This window comes from Miniopterus schreibersii (assembly GCF_964146895.1).
Source record: "Miniopterus schreibersii genome assembly, chromosome: 1".
In the NCBI taxonomy this organism is placed as follows: domain Eukaryota; kingdom Metazoa; phylum Chordata; class Mammalia; order Chiroptera; family Miniopteridae; genus Miniopterus; species Miniopterus schreibersii.
The window spans coordinates 200,623,964-200,638,438 of record NC_138101.1 but is presented as its reverse complement, the minus strand read 5'-3'; the positions used below and the strand labels follow the sequence as shown (position 1 = coordinate 200,638,438).

The following is a 14,475-nucleotide window of genomic DNA, read 5'->3' as shown; positions in this document are numbered from 1 at the left end:
ATGGTCCTCTCTCAAAAGGTAAAACTAGTGTCTAAAAACACCAAACCCACACTTGAAACCTATATGACCCTATTAACCAAGGTCACCCCAATAAAGTTAATTTAAAACAAAATAAATAAAAGCACCAAGCAGTGCCTGCCTCTGACCGCAAGCTCGCCACCCCACCTTTTCTCGGATCTCCAGAGCTCTTTTACACAGCGGTTCCGCCTCCTTGTACTTCCCCCTCTTGCCATAAAGCACTGCGAGGTTGTTCAGAGTTGCTGCCACCTGCAACACAAGGACCACGGAGAGTGAGCACGAGAGTGGCAAGCTCTGGGCTAGTCAGGCACGGTGAGTTCATCAAAAGCAAGAGAGCAATTCACCAGAACACAGATCTCACAGAGCAACACCGCAGGGCTAGAATTATACAATCAATATCAGCAGGAGCTTGATTTTTTAAATAAATCTCACTGGGAACCACACAGTCAACCAACACTGGCCTGTGTGCAAATCTGAGCAGACTTTAATGAAGGACAAGTAAAATCTGTAGAAGAAAATTTACACAAGTACATGCAATTCGATTCAGGATCAAGAACTACAGAGCGTGCTCCATTTGGTGGGGAGACAAGAGAGTGCACCTGGCATTGCTCGTGCTGTCCCCAGCAGGGAGCTGGCCACTGGGAGGAAGCAGTGAGGACCCTACCTGAGCCATCTAGTGGAAAGGCAGCTCTTAAACCTTCCCTGTTGGGTTTAATAGTAAAATGAGTTGGGTAAAAAAACATACTAGGGAAAATAAAGAATATAAAAAGAATCAGATATACACACCGCAGGATGGTCTTTGCCCAGAGTTTTCTCACGTATGGCCAGGGCATCGTTCAGGAGATTGGCTGCATCTTTGTACTTATTCTGGTCTCTACAATGAAGCACATTGGAGTATTTTGTGTCTGCCAGGCACACCAGGTGTCACATCCCCTACACCTTCCCTGGCCCTCTGAGCGGGTATTATCACTGCCTCCATTTACGATATGAGGCAACTGAGGCTCCGGAAAGCCAAGGCTCTAGACAATATCCTCTGTCCCGTGGCCATTTAGCAGAGACAGACACTGAATTCCCCTTGAGAACAGGATTATATATTCAGCCTTAGGACCTCACGGGAACCAGACAAATCTTATAAAACTTGGGTCTCAAATAATGTTTGTTGAACTGGAACCACCAAACCAATGAAAGAAAATAAAGCAGGTGAACTGACACCCCCCCACAACTGGAACGGCCACAGCAAACCCATCCTGCTGTCAGCAACTTCCCCCTCCTCAGGTCCCCATTCACCTGATCTGCTCTGTTTAAAGGTTAGTTCAGACAAAAAACATGAGCAGACAAAGGGCTCCAATGCCACAGAGCAAGGGCTCATACATTAGAGAACAGGCTGGAGTGATTCCTGAAGATAGCCTGGTCCTCAACCTCAAGGAATCGCTATTTGGGCAAAGAGAGAACAGAGTTCCAATAACCCTGATGCACAAGTGCCCTGAGAGGCAGGGCAGAGGGTCAGGGCACAGCGGGGGCAAGTGGAATCCTGGACTCAGAAAGGAAAGGGGAAAACGAAGCCCTAGGAAGGTAGAGAGGACACTGCAGGCAGAGTGGGAAGGCTATTCTGGAAGAAACCTGGGCAGTTTGTGGGGAAAATCAAGAGTTGGATGGCCTGAGTGCAGGACATGGGTGATTCTGAAAGGCGGGACTGGCTGTCCCACCCTTGCCACAGAGCTTGCTGCATATTTTCAACTTAACCCCTGGCTCTTTGAGAAAAGTAGCTTGTACAGGTTTATAAAAATGTATTTTAAAAGCAAGTTCATTAAAATTATGGTCTCTAGGTGAAAGTCAGAGAACAAAATGAAAACTACTAGCCTGTAGACCAAGGCCAGGATGTTGAGCATGGTGGCCACGTCCGGGTGGTCATGGCCGGAAGTCTTCTCCAGGTCCTCCAGGGCCTGCTTGCACAGGGGCACAGCCACCTCATAGCGCCCCTGCGAGGCATACTGGATGACCAGGTTGTGCAGGGTGCGCAGGCGGGCTGGGATCTCATATCCACCCTGCTGGGCGGCCGCCGCGGCGCTGCTGTGCTGCTGCTGGACTACAGAGACAGTTCCATGTCAGAGGTCCACAGAAATTACCAGGGGGCACGATTTAAACTCTCCTCTAGCTTTCTCCCCATAAGCACATGGCCCCCACCCCATGGAAACCTGTCCAACACTCCCTGAGCAGGCTGGTAACATCAGTAACCTATCCAGGGAACACAATCCCCCCCCCCCCCCACACACACACACAGTGCAGTGAGCCTGTGCTCGGCACCAGGAAAGCTAGCCCTGCCTTTTCACTCCAGAATAATGGGGACCTCAGCTGAACTGTTTGTGCACAGCCCTGGTTACCAGGGGCTGTCTAACTCATCACTACAGCCCAACAAGAAAAGAAAACTATCTGAAATTCTTTGGGAAAACAGGTGGTGACCCAAGTGTGCACGTGCTCCTGGGAGGCAGGCTGCGCCTTGAACACGCCCATGTGTCACCCCAGTGACGTCCCACAGGAATGAACCACCTCCCCTCTGCCTGCATTCAGGCATCTAACCACTACCCCCACTTACTTCCCTGACCCGGGTCGTCATCATCGTTGGGAAAAAGGTCATCCAGAGGTTCTTTGGTGGAATCGGTGTCCTTGTCCTCCTAGAAACCAACCCAGAGCAATCTTGGTCTTACAAGTGCTATAAAACCTTTGATATAAACTTTGTTTCCATTTTAAAAACCTTAGAAAAGATGGTCCATTTTTAAAATCAAATACAGGATTACCCACAATTCACCTGGGTTCTGAGTAAGTCCAAACAGAGCAGGAAAACGCGATATAAATTTTACTTGAAAACTAAACATGTAAAGACATGAAAACGGCACATCTCTGCGCTCCGCAGACCCGGAGGGATGGGCCTCCACCACAGGCCCCAGGAGTACGGGGCCACCGCCCAGAGGTAGAGTCTGTGACTCAGTGGTGAGCGCAGGTTAAACAGGGACCACAGTGGGGAACAGACGACAGTGTGACCAGGTGAGGAAGAGGCCCTAGAAGGGATCACGTGAGAAGGACATGTCACTGCTCTAAGAGTCCTGTCTGGGATACACAATTCCAACATCCTCACAGAGAAACTTAGACAAACCCAAACTGAGGAATGACCTACAAAGTGACTAGCCCGTTCCTCCAAGATACCAATGTCCTGGAAGACCTTTCCCTTCACTGGAAGGACCTGCTCCAGACGCAACATGACCAAGGGGAAGTGCAGTATCTGGCATTGTAAATTCCCAAAGGGCCCTTGGCAGAAAAAGGTCCCCACCCCTGTGCTGTGGGGATGTAAAATCTAACATTAGGGGGAACTTGGTAAAGGATTATGGGAATTCTCTTTACTATCTTTTCAACTTCTCCATGAATCTAAAATTTAAAAGGTTGATTTTGTTAAACTGAATCAGAAATAAACAGTAAATGAAGAACAACCAACAGTAAACAAAAAACAAGCTCCAAAAACAGCCAAAAAAAGAAGGAAAAAGGGGAAACCCGAGACCCTTGGGGACCCTAATATTCCAGAAACCACAAGGTGAGCTGGCAGGAGAGGCCACGAGGCAGGTAGGAGCAAGGCAGCAGGAGAACCAGGTAGTGTCCTGGGCAGGGAAGGGTTCCACGGAGAAAGCTGAGACCACAGCACCACTCGATAGTCAGTCCTGACTCTGGATTACAGGTGACTGGACCAGGCACTGGGGACCTGAAGGAAAGGGTTCCAGCAGCATGATGGGCACAGACTCCACACGGCAATGGGTGAGGGCATGTAGACCTCCAGCCGGGGCAGACCTCATGGGAGGTAAGGGGGCCTCTCTGCTGTGGACCTCATAGCTACAGTATTTTTACATTTCCTGACCATTCTTCTAAAAAACATGCATAAAAAGAATACAGCAAAGAGAACCTCTATGGCCCTAGCCAATGTGGTTCAGTCGGTTGGAGTATCGTCCTGTGCCCCTAAGGGCTGCTGGTTCGATTCCTGACCAGGGCACGTGCCCGGGTTGTGGGCTCAATCCCTGGCAGGGGGCATGCAAGGAGGCGGCTGATCAATGTTTTGCTCTCACATCAATGTTTCTCTTTCCCTTCCCTCTCCCTTCCTCTTTATCTCTCTCTGAAAAAAAAAAAAAATCAATAAAAATTTTAAAAAAGAAAGAACTTCTATGACTTGCCCAGGGGCTCAGTCCCAGGACCACAACCCTTGCTCTTGCTAAATGCAACCCCACGAGGAGAGAGGAGACCCTGGCTCTGTGCTGACGCCACCTCCCAACATCCCAAGGGAATGTCAACACTGCGCCCCTACAGAGCTTACAGATGGAGAAATGTCATCATCATATTTTTTCAGCTGATTCATGAATTCCAGATGTTTCTTCTCTTCCTCCAGCTGGGCCACAGACTGCTCGCTCTTCTGCAGCTTCTGCTGCGTGTTGGCCAGCTCGTCGCGCAACCACTGGTTCTCCTGGCACAGACGGCGGACCTGCGCACGCAGCTTCTGCTTCTCTGACTCCACGGCATTCAAGTGGTTGGACAGAGCCATCATGACCTGCACAGACAGACAGCAGAGCGCGCTGCAGCAACAAACATGGCCCCCCCCACGCAGGCATCGTGCTGTGGCTTCCACCTGCAGACTCCTTCTCCCAAGCACATGGAAGTACACCTGGCCATTCACTCCTATTTCCACCCTCAGTCACAGGCCACACACAGGCCACAATAAAGAATATCACATGCCGCCCAGCCAGGCATGGCTCAGCGGTTGAGCAGCAACCTAGGATCCAGGAGATTGTGGTTCAATTCCCAGCCAGGGCAAATGCCCGGGTTGCGGGCTTAATCCTCAGTAGGGGGTGTGCAGGAGGCAGCCAATCAATGACTCTCATCATTGATGTGTCTCTCTCTCTCTACCTCTCCCTTCCTCTCTTTGAAATCAATAGATATGTTTAAAAATATATATATATCACACACCCAGAACAGTGACAAAAAACGGAGCATCTCAAATGGACTAGCAATTGATACACAGCTACTCTTCTGATAAAACTGTGTTTTTATTTTCCATCTAGACAGCTCCAACGCAGTTTCTCACAGGCCCTTCCCCCCACGTGAGCGTGCACATGCACACAAATATGCGCAGAGTACAGATCACTGTGGGAGGGGTGGAGGACGGTGTCAAGGGTGGAGGGCAGGCAGATCTTCCAGGTTCCAAGGGAAGGGAGGAAATCTTTGTAGCCAGCATCAAGGATCAGAAGGCTCTAATGCCCTCATCAGTGAAGGTCTGGGTCCTAAACACAGTGCTGCCCCAGGACTCTGCCTGCGGGGCCCTGAGCCACTTCACAGACACACTGGCTACATGTTCCTGGGAGTGTAGGAGAGAAAGAGCTGGGGAAAGCTGGCTTCCGTCTGTTCTCTTTAGACCTCATACCTGCCCTGCCCTCTTCCTTACCCTCCTAGGTTTAAGACCTGAAACTCCAGAAGGTGTGGCTGCTTCTTCCTTTTTAACCCTAATATCTGCCAAACTAACAAGGAAGTTCATATTCATATCGCTTTTTAAGAAAACTTGCAAAATAATAGATTCTCAATAACTGAACAAAGTTAAAGTTCTCCCTGGCATCTGTAACGGGCCTAGCGTGAAGGGCTCTAACATGAGGATGTGCGCACTCTGGGTGGAGTGAGTCCTCCATGGCAGCAGGAACTGCTGCTTCATTCCTCACTAACAAAAGGAAAGCTAAGGGAGAAAGGAGCCCATTTTTAGTGTATTTAACTTTACCCAAAGTATGCTGGCAGAGCCAAAAGTTATGGGGTGAGGGGACACCTGGGTGTTTCCCAGTTTTCCATCTCTATGCTGGCATGACAGACAGAAACAAAGGTCCAGTCAAGTCTACACAGCAATCTTGTCTTGGGAGTTGCTCTAGAGGCCATTAGCTGCCAGCCAATATCCATTCTCCCTTCCTCCTTAGGCTTCAGAACCTGGCACTTTAAGAGGGCAAGACGACACTGCCCAGCCTCCCCCACACTAGGTGTGGCCATGGAACCGAGTTCTGCCAAGGAAGTGTAAGCAGAGTGCTAGGCACAAGTTGGAGGAAGTAAAGGGAGGAGGCACCACCCTTCCTGTCCCTTCCCTGTGCTAGAACAGAGTCACATGGCTGTGGCTGTAGCTGTAGCTGTAGCTGTCTTGGTCCAGGAGACAGGCTGCCTGGGGAGTAGAGGTGGCAGGGCGTGGGCGTCCCTGACGACCATGCAGCTGCAGACCCTGACTGAGACAGCTACCCTGGTGTTTGTTTTACAGTCTATGATTAGATAAGCCACTGTTTTTGGTTTTTGGTGTGTGCAGCCAAATCTAGTGCTGGCCTGGCCTGTGTGGCTGTGGTTGAGCATCAACCTATGAACCAGGAGGTCACAGTTCGATTCCTGGTCAGGGAACACACCTGGGTTGCTCCATCCCCACTAGGGGGATGGCAGGAGGCAGTGATCAATGACTCTCTCTCATGGATGTTTCTATCTCTCCCTCTCCCTTCCTCTCTCTGAAATCAATAAAAACATATTTTTTTTAAAAAAATCCAGTTCTTAAGGACACAGGTGTTGGCTCTGTTTTTTAAAATTTAGACATGCCCCAATCAACCGTCCTTCATATGACATGACAGACATACACCACCCACATATGTGTGACCTCAGTCATTCCACTAGTAACAGCACCCTAGTGCGGTGAGACTGCATATGCACCCGAGCCTCCGCGGCTCCCGGCCGTCAGGTTCACGCTCCTGTCGGAGGCTCTCCTCATACCTGTGCCTCACTCAGGCCAAGCTCCAACATCTCCAGCGACTTCCGGATCATGTTCGATTTCTCCTCCACCAGGTTACTTTCGTCATCTTTCTGCAGACACTTCAGTGTCTCGAGCAAACTCTGTAGAATGGAATTGTGCTCATTCTTCAGCGCTTCCAGCCCCTGAATCACTTGCTTTGTCTTAGAAATGATTTCATCCTGCGTAAGCTTCTCCAGCCGGTCTTCCTTCACACACACCATTGTGGACATGTTGTCATACATTCTGAAACGGAAACAGGCAAAAATCAGACGGCTTGTTGCAGGTTTAACTTAGGTTACATCTTTAATAAGATGCACGTGCAAAGGCTTTTAAGTCAATATTTTTGTAGGCGAATACAAGTTTGTGTGTTTGATTTAATACTCTATACTTTTCTGTTTTTCCTTTGCAGGCCAATTTGATTACTTTTCTGGCTTATGTCTGAATTTTTTTATGGAAAGAATGACAGCAATTGAAATTAATGCCAAAGATTAAAAGCAACAAAACATCCAAATGCCATTTCCAAAACACACAGCCTCAGTGAACAAAAATTTCTCTGAACACTTGCAAGCTTTATTTTTCCTGAATGAAATGCAGGAGGGACAGTAAATTCTTAGTGACTTGTTTACCAGACAATGCCCTGAGAGTGGTCACAGCTGGAAGAAGAAAGGAAACCAGCAAAGGAACACGAGCAACCAGAGGCGTGAGAGAAGGACCAGGCGTCTGAAGTGGGAGAGTGACAAGAGACGACCCGTGCTGTAAAGACTCAGGAGGGCCCTGGCCAGTGTGGCTCAGGTGGTTGGGCATCATCCTGTGCACCAAAAGGTTGCTGGCTGAATTCCCGGCCAGGGTGCATGCCCAGGTTGTGGATTCGGTCTGTAATCAAGGTGCATGTGGGGGGCAACCAATCAATGTTTCTCTCTCTCCCCCTTCCTCTCTAAAATCAATTTAAAAAAAAAAAAAAAAAAACTCAGGAGGAAGAGGGCCCAGCATGCCCACTGGGGTCACCCAGTCAAGGGCACAGGACTATCAGAACAGATTTGAAATCCAGCAGTGAGAGAGAAGGGAAGGGAAGTGGCATATAAAACAGTGTCAGCAGAATGGGGATGACTGCTGAGCCTGAGTAATAGATCTTTTACTGCCTTCTCTGGTTTTGGGCATGTATCTAACTGCAGAATTAAGGTGGAGAGAAGAAAGCCTGTTCAGGAGAGTGACGGGGATGAAGTCGGGCGATGTGTCGGGTGACTTCCTTCACGGCGCTTCCACCACCTGAACCATGCTGCTCTCGTCCAGTCTTACACCCCCTTGAACATAAGCTCTACCTTCTAAGCTCTACTTCTAAGCTCAACAGGACAGGTGAGGCTGGCTGTCCTGGAGTTGGCAGTGCCACTGAGAACCCTGAGCTCAGGACAGCATCCCACATGGGCCCTGCCACCGTCTCCTTCTCTTTCTTTTTTAAAATTTATTGATTTTAGAGAGAGAGGAAAAGGGAGAGAGCCTCTACACAACCTTCTAAGCTCTACTTAGAAGAAGGGATGGCCCTGGCTGGGTAGCTCAGTTGGTTAGAGTCATCCCGATACACCAAGGTTGGGGTTCCATCCCCAGTCAGGACACACACAAGAACCAGCTAGTGCATAAATAAGTGGGACAAGTCTATGTTTCTCTCTCCCTTTTCCTCTCTCTCTAAAATCAATAAATTTTAAAAAAGAAAGAGAAGGAGACGGTGGCAGGGCCCATGTGGGATGCTGTCCTGAGCTCAGGGTTCTCAGTGGCACTGCCAACTCCAGGACAGCCAGCCTCACCTGTCCTGTTCTGCACACTCGCAGCCTGTCACAGGGTCTCTGCTAAGTTCACACATGCTGACTGAGGACCGGCGTCCAATGTGCTGGTCTGAGCACTGCCTGCAGTTCCCAGCGTGAAGAGGAGGAACCTTTAGCGGGGCTCCCCAGAGCAAAAAGGAAATGAAACTGCAGGCGTCCTTCCCCACCTCTGGCAAGGAACTACTTAAGTACAATTTCCCAGACAGTATAGGGTTTACTAGACGTACTCTGGCCAGGGCCTCACCCCCGGGGACATGCGGGCCGCAGAAGAGCAAGCTAAAGCCCCGTGCACCAAGAGCTGAAGGCACAGTGACAGGACCTCCATGGTGGGATATGGGGGAGGGGGGTTGAGGGGACAGTGGGCACTCAGACTGCAGAGAGACACCAGCCTTATCAAATGCAGAGGGCACTGCCAGCCAAGGGGGCAAGAGGGGCTGAGGGGGAACTGGAAAGCGCGCACTGCTGTGAGCAGGTACAGCAGGCTGTGGGGGTGGTGAGCTGGCACAGGACAAGACTAGAAAAGGAGGGGGACTGAGGGCACAGGACACCTGTACTCTGGAGGTGAGGGTGGAGAGGGAGGGCCGTGGTCAGGGAAGGGCAGAGGGCACTGGGTGACGACAGCGAGAACAATCCATCAGCGATACACTGCACTTACTCCCCAGGCCTCAGCGAGCGTAAGGATCCTTTCCTCTCCTGAGAAAGCCAAACACCTGGCCAGCAACTTCTTAGTCTTTTCCAACAATAGCAAACCCAGGGCAATGGAAAGGGGAGGTGTCAGCCCTGGGAAATAAAAGCTCTGGGGGTGTGAAAGGGCAGTAAGTTACATCTACGTCAGAGTAAATCTGACCCAGTTATACAGACGGTCAATGTCTTACCTCTACAGTACAGTGGTGGCTGAGAAGGGGAGAGAGGGCAGTTCTGTTCATTAAAAGAAAAAATAGGGAGGGACAGAGGGTTTAAATAGCAGTAGGAAAACCATAAAAGGTAGGACTTATGTGCAGAAAAAAAATCAAAGCAAAATGAGATAGGCAATTGCTTTGAGGGCATGCCTCAATTAGGCAAATGAATTTAAAGAAACTCAATTTAAAGAAACTCAATTCACTGCTGGCTCAATTCAAGGGCATGGCTCAGTGGTTGAGCACGCACCTAGGATCCAGGAGATCGAGGCTCGATTCCCAGTCAGGGCCGTGCAGGAGGCAGCCGATCAATGACGACTCTCTCATCACTGATGTTTCTATCTCTCCCTCTCCTTCTCTCTCTCTGAAATCAATAAAGATATATTAAAAAAAAGAAAAAGAAACTCAATTCAATTCCTTAAGGGCTCCATAACTACTCTTGTAAAGGCTCTAACCGTAGGACAGCAGACAAGAATAACAGATAGAAATGATACCGAGATGCACAATCAAAAACAAGAGCCCCTTAAGGCAGTTTTATATTATTTTCCCTTCCTCTTAAAAGAAAATTAGTGGAAATTCAAATGCTAGGGGATTTTGAGAAATGAGATGGTGGGTGCTGTGGAAGCGAGGACTCTGGATCCAGAGTGACCCAGTGCAGAGCCTGGCTCCATCACTGGCCATCTTGGGGGCAGAAAGGACCCCCAACTTCCTTGGGTCTTTGTGGCTAGCAAAACTCCCTCACCAGGCTGCGATGAGCATGGAGACTGTGGGTGAGGCACTAAGCTCAGTGGTCACTCAGTAATCAGCGCAGTCTCCCACCATGAAGCTAGGAATCTGGAACCTTCCTGATACATGACTGCTCAAGGTCTGAGACACACTTCCTAGAACACAGAACGCACTACTCTGCAAGACAATTGGTTCGGTGTCCATCTGTCTGTCTCTCCCTCCTTCCCTCCCTCTCTAAAAATCAATGGAAAAAACATCCTCAGCCCTGGCCGGTTTTCTAAGTGGTTAGAGCGTCGGTCCACGGACTGAAGGGTCCCAGGTTCGATTTCAGCCAAGGGCACGTACCTCGGTTGCAGGCTCCATCCCCGGCCCCTGTGGTCAGGGCACGTGCGGGAGGCAACCAATCAATGTATTTCTCGCACATCGATGTGTTTCTCTCTCTCCCTTCCACTCTCTCTGAACAGCAATGGAAAAATATCCTCAGGTGAGGATTAACCAAACAAAACACAAAAAACAAGCAAACAAAAAGCATATACGTGATATATATTAACAATTCACGTCATCTTCATATACATACTATTTAATAAGAACAAAAAAAGTCTGTAGGCAGTTTGGTCAGTGCCCACTGTAATGACAGGGCGACAGTCAAAGGGACTTGGGCTCCCTGGGCCCAGAAGAGGAACAGAATCCACGCTCTCTCCGCCCAGCCCAGCTCGGGGCCTCTGACTCAGTAACCACACTACCCTGCACGGGTGCACTCGGGAGCGCACACCCCGGGCTTCTCATAGTTCACCAATAAGAAAACAGAATAACCTGGCCCTGTCTGGCCAGTATGGCTCAGTGGTTGAGCACTGACCTATGACTCAGGAGATCACGGTTTGATTCTCAGTCAGGACACATGCCTGAGTTTGAGGCTTGATCCCCAGTAGGGGACATGTAGGACGCAGCCGATCAATGATTCTCATCATTGATGTTTCTCTCTCTCTCCCTCTCCCTTCCTCTCTCTGATATCAGTAAGAAAAAAATTTTTTTAAGTATATCTTTATTGATTTCAGAGAGAGGAAAGAGAGAGAGAGATAGAAATATCAATGATGAGAGAGTCATTGATCGACTGAGCCCACAACCCGGGCATGTGCCCGACTAGGAATCGAACCCCGATCACCTGGATCCCAGGTCGATGCGCAACTGCTGAGCCACGCCTGGCCAGGCAAACATTTTTTTTTTTTTTTTTTTTTTTAAAGAATATAACTAAGGGGGCTGTCTGGAGCAGCAGGCAAAGGAACTTCTTAAACCCACAAATACAGAAAGGATTGGACACTTCTGCCACAATAAAAATAGACCAACTAACACCAAGACAGGAATAGAAACCCTGAATACACTGAACATTTTATAAGACAAAGATTAAACCAGAACCGGTAAGATTCTAAAGCATGCCTTAAAAAGACTCTAGGTCACAGAGATTGAACTGCTGTCACAGAGCTTACCATGTGATCTTCATGTAACGACCTTGTTTCCCATCTCCACCACCTGATCAAGTCATAAAAGTACCCTCCCTGTGGACCACAGACAACATGATTATACACACACAATCAAACACTCCACTAATTAACAGGCCGTACAATTTTCAACAATCAGACAAATTTTACCACAACCTTCCCCCTCTCTCAAAAATTAACAACAAAAACGCAAAGGCCAGAAAAGGAAAGAGCATTGTTTTGGTCACTTTAACATGTTATATGACTTATATCTCAATTTTTTTAATTGATTTTTTAGACAGAGAGAGGGAAAGAGGGAGGGGGAGAAGGGGCATTGATTTGTTGTCCCACTTACTAATGCATTACTGGTTGCTTCTTGTATGTGCCCTGACTGGGGATCAAACCCGCAACCTTGGCATATGGGGACGATGCTCTAACCAACCGAACCACCCAGCCAGGGCCCATGCACCTCAATTCTTTAAGAAGGAATGTGGAGGCACAGGGCAAAGGACAGCCAAGAAGGAACGCTGTTCTGACAGGTGACTGGGAAGTGCAGTCCCACCGACACAGCGACGGGGGGCAGAGGGAAAGGTAATACGGACGCCTTTACCTAGCTAGGATTGTGGCAGAACATGGCATGTGAGATGCTGTTCCAAGAGATGCCTGAGCTGAACCAGTGGGAAATTCTGGCAGCCAGCTCGGCCCCTGCCATCTCTACACACAACCACAAGCCCAGGTGAGCACTGGGAACGGAGAGGTCCTGCCCCAGAGGGAGAAATGTGGAAAAGAAGAGAGAGCCTCTAGTGAGCCTGCAGAAAACAACCCAAGTTTACTCAGGGAAATAAGTATTCAGTCCTGACCTGAATGAAACCTGATGCCAAAGGTGATGGTATTAGGGTGGTATTAGGTGGGGCCTTTGGGAGGTCATGAGTGGAGCCCTCATGAATGGGACTGTCACTCTTTTAATAAAAGACCCCACAGACTCCCTCTGACCCCCTTCTGCCAGGTAGACGGGTATCTTACCAGACACTGGATCTGCCAGCACCACAATCTTGTACTTCCCAGCCTCCAGAAACTGGTTTTTGTGAAAAACTGATTTTTCAGTTTCTATGGTATTTTTCGTTACAGCAGCCCAAATGGACTGACAGTCAGTATCTTGGAACTCAAGATCACAGAGTGTTTTCTGGATTAAGTGATATAACTGTCAAAACTTTAAAATTAAATGAATGAAGCATCGCCCAGCCGGGCGTGGCTCAGCGGTTGAGCGTCCACCTAGGATCCAGGCGATTGGGGTTCGATTCCCAATCAGGGCACATGCCCAGGTTGCGGGCTCGATCAATGACTCTCTCATCATTGATGTTTCTATCTCTCTCTCTCCCTCTCCTTTCCTTTCTCTGAAATCAATAAAGATATATTTAAAAAAATAAAAATAAATAAATAAATAAATGAAGCATCAATTCCAGGCCTGGGTATACACCCAAGAATATTGAAAACATGTTTATATAAAAACTTGCAAACAAACGCTCCAAAAGTAAAATGGTGGGCAAACGTAAAACTTGAACACCAATATTGTGGCAATATTCATAACAACCAAAATGTGGGGGGAAAACAAAAGTCCATCAACTGATGAATGAATGAACAAAACCGGGTGGAGCCACACAATGAAATATTTGGATATAAAAAGGAACAAAACACGGATCCACGCTACAACATGGGTAACACTGTGCTACCTAACTGAACCAGACAAAAAAGGCCACACAACACTTAACTACACTTACATGAAATGCCACAGAAACAGAAAGTAGATTAGTGGTTGCCAAGGGCTGGAGGGTGAGGGGGATGTGGAGTCACTGCTAATGGGTACAGGTTTCTTTTGGGGTTGATTAAATGTTCTGGAACTAAATAGTTGTACAGCCCTATAAATTTTTTCATATGTGAATGATATCTCAGTAAAACATATCCAGAATTTTCTAAATTAAATTATACAAATCAAAGACAACAAAACACAAAGCCCCGCTCCGGGATGTAATCTGTTAGCTTTGTCTAGCAGCCACAGGAAGCTTCACTTCTGTCTTTTATCCTGTGCTCTCCTTTAGATAAACAAAAATCTCAAACCCCCTTCAATGGACGTGGAAATTTCCAAATACATAATACATTACCTATTGTGACTAAAAAGCGAAGTAATCAATGGTAATATCAGTAGTAAAATGCACATATTTTTTGGTTCTGAAATTTCAGAACAAAAATTATACAAGGAAGAGTCAAAAGGGGACACAACTTGCTTGAAAAGAGGTGATGTTTGGTTTTTGTTCTGGTGGGGGCAGGAGAGGGTAAGCAGTGGGGAGGAGGGGTGTCACTCCCCGCAGCTTACAGGACACAGTTAAGGTTCCTATTTGAGCAAAACTGAAAATGGTCTCCTGGAGCGTCTCAATCTTTTTCAAATCATGGCATCTTTGGATAAAAGTACAAATGTTCCTGAGTACATCTTATCCAACTATGCACTGTCCCACCTTTCCCAAGTAAGAATCACTGCTCTACTCGAGGGAGGGTGGGCTCCATCAAGTACCTCCCTGGGGATGGTGAACCGCAGCCAAGACAATCCAGAGCCTGCTGAAAAGAGCCCTCACAGAATGGAAGTGTTACGACATCATTTTCCGCTGGTACCACTGTAACTCTTCAGGTCTAGTCTTCCTCTAGCCCACTCTAATCTAATC

The 14,475-nt window shown here is 48.1% G+C and overlaps 1 protein-coding gene across 28 annotated transcripts in view; it reads right to left on the bottom strand.

Annotated features, from left to right (window-relative positions):
- Window positions 1–14,475, bottom strand: part of KLC1 (kinesin light chain 1) — a 71,878-nt gene that overhangs the window by 25,404 nt on the left and 31,999 nt on the right. For all 28 annotated transcript variants that reach the window (XM_081138029.1, XM_081138006.1, XM_081138027.1 and 25 more), the window contains 6 exons: window positions 6,829–7,090; window positions 4,370–4,600; window positions 2,612–2,690; window positions 1,879–2,104; window positions 805–892; window positions 166–267 (listed from right to left, as the gene is read on the bottom strand). In XM_081138029.1, the coding sequence (XP_080994155.1) occupies window positions 166–267; window positions 805–892; window positions 1,879–2,104; window positions 2,612–2,690; window positions 4,370–4,600; window positions 6,829–7,090 (988 nt within the window). The remainder of the gene's footprint in view (window positions 1–165; window positions 268–804; window positions 893–1,878; window positions 2,105–2,611; window positions 2,691–4,369; window positions 4,601–6,828; window positions 7,091–14,475) is intronic.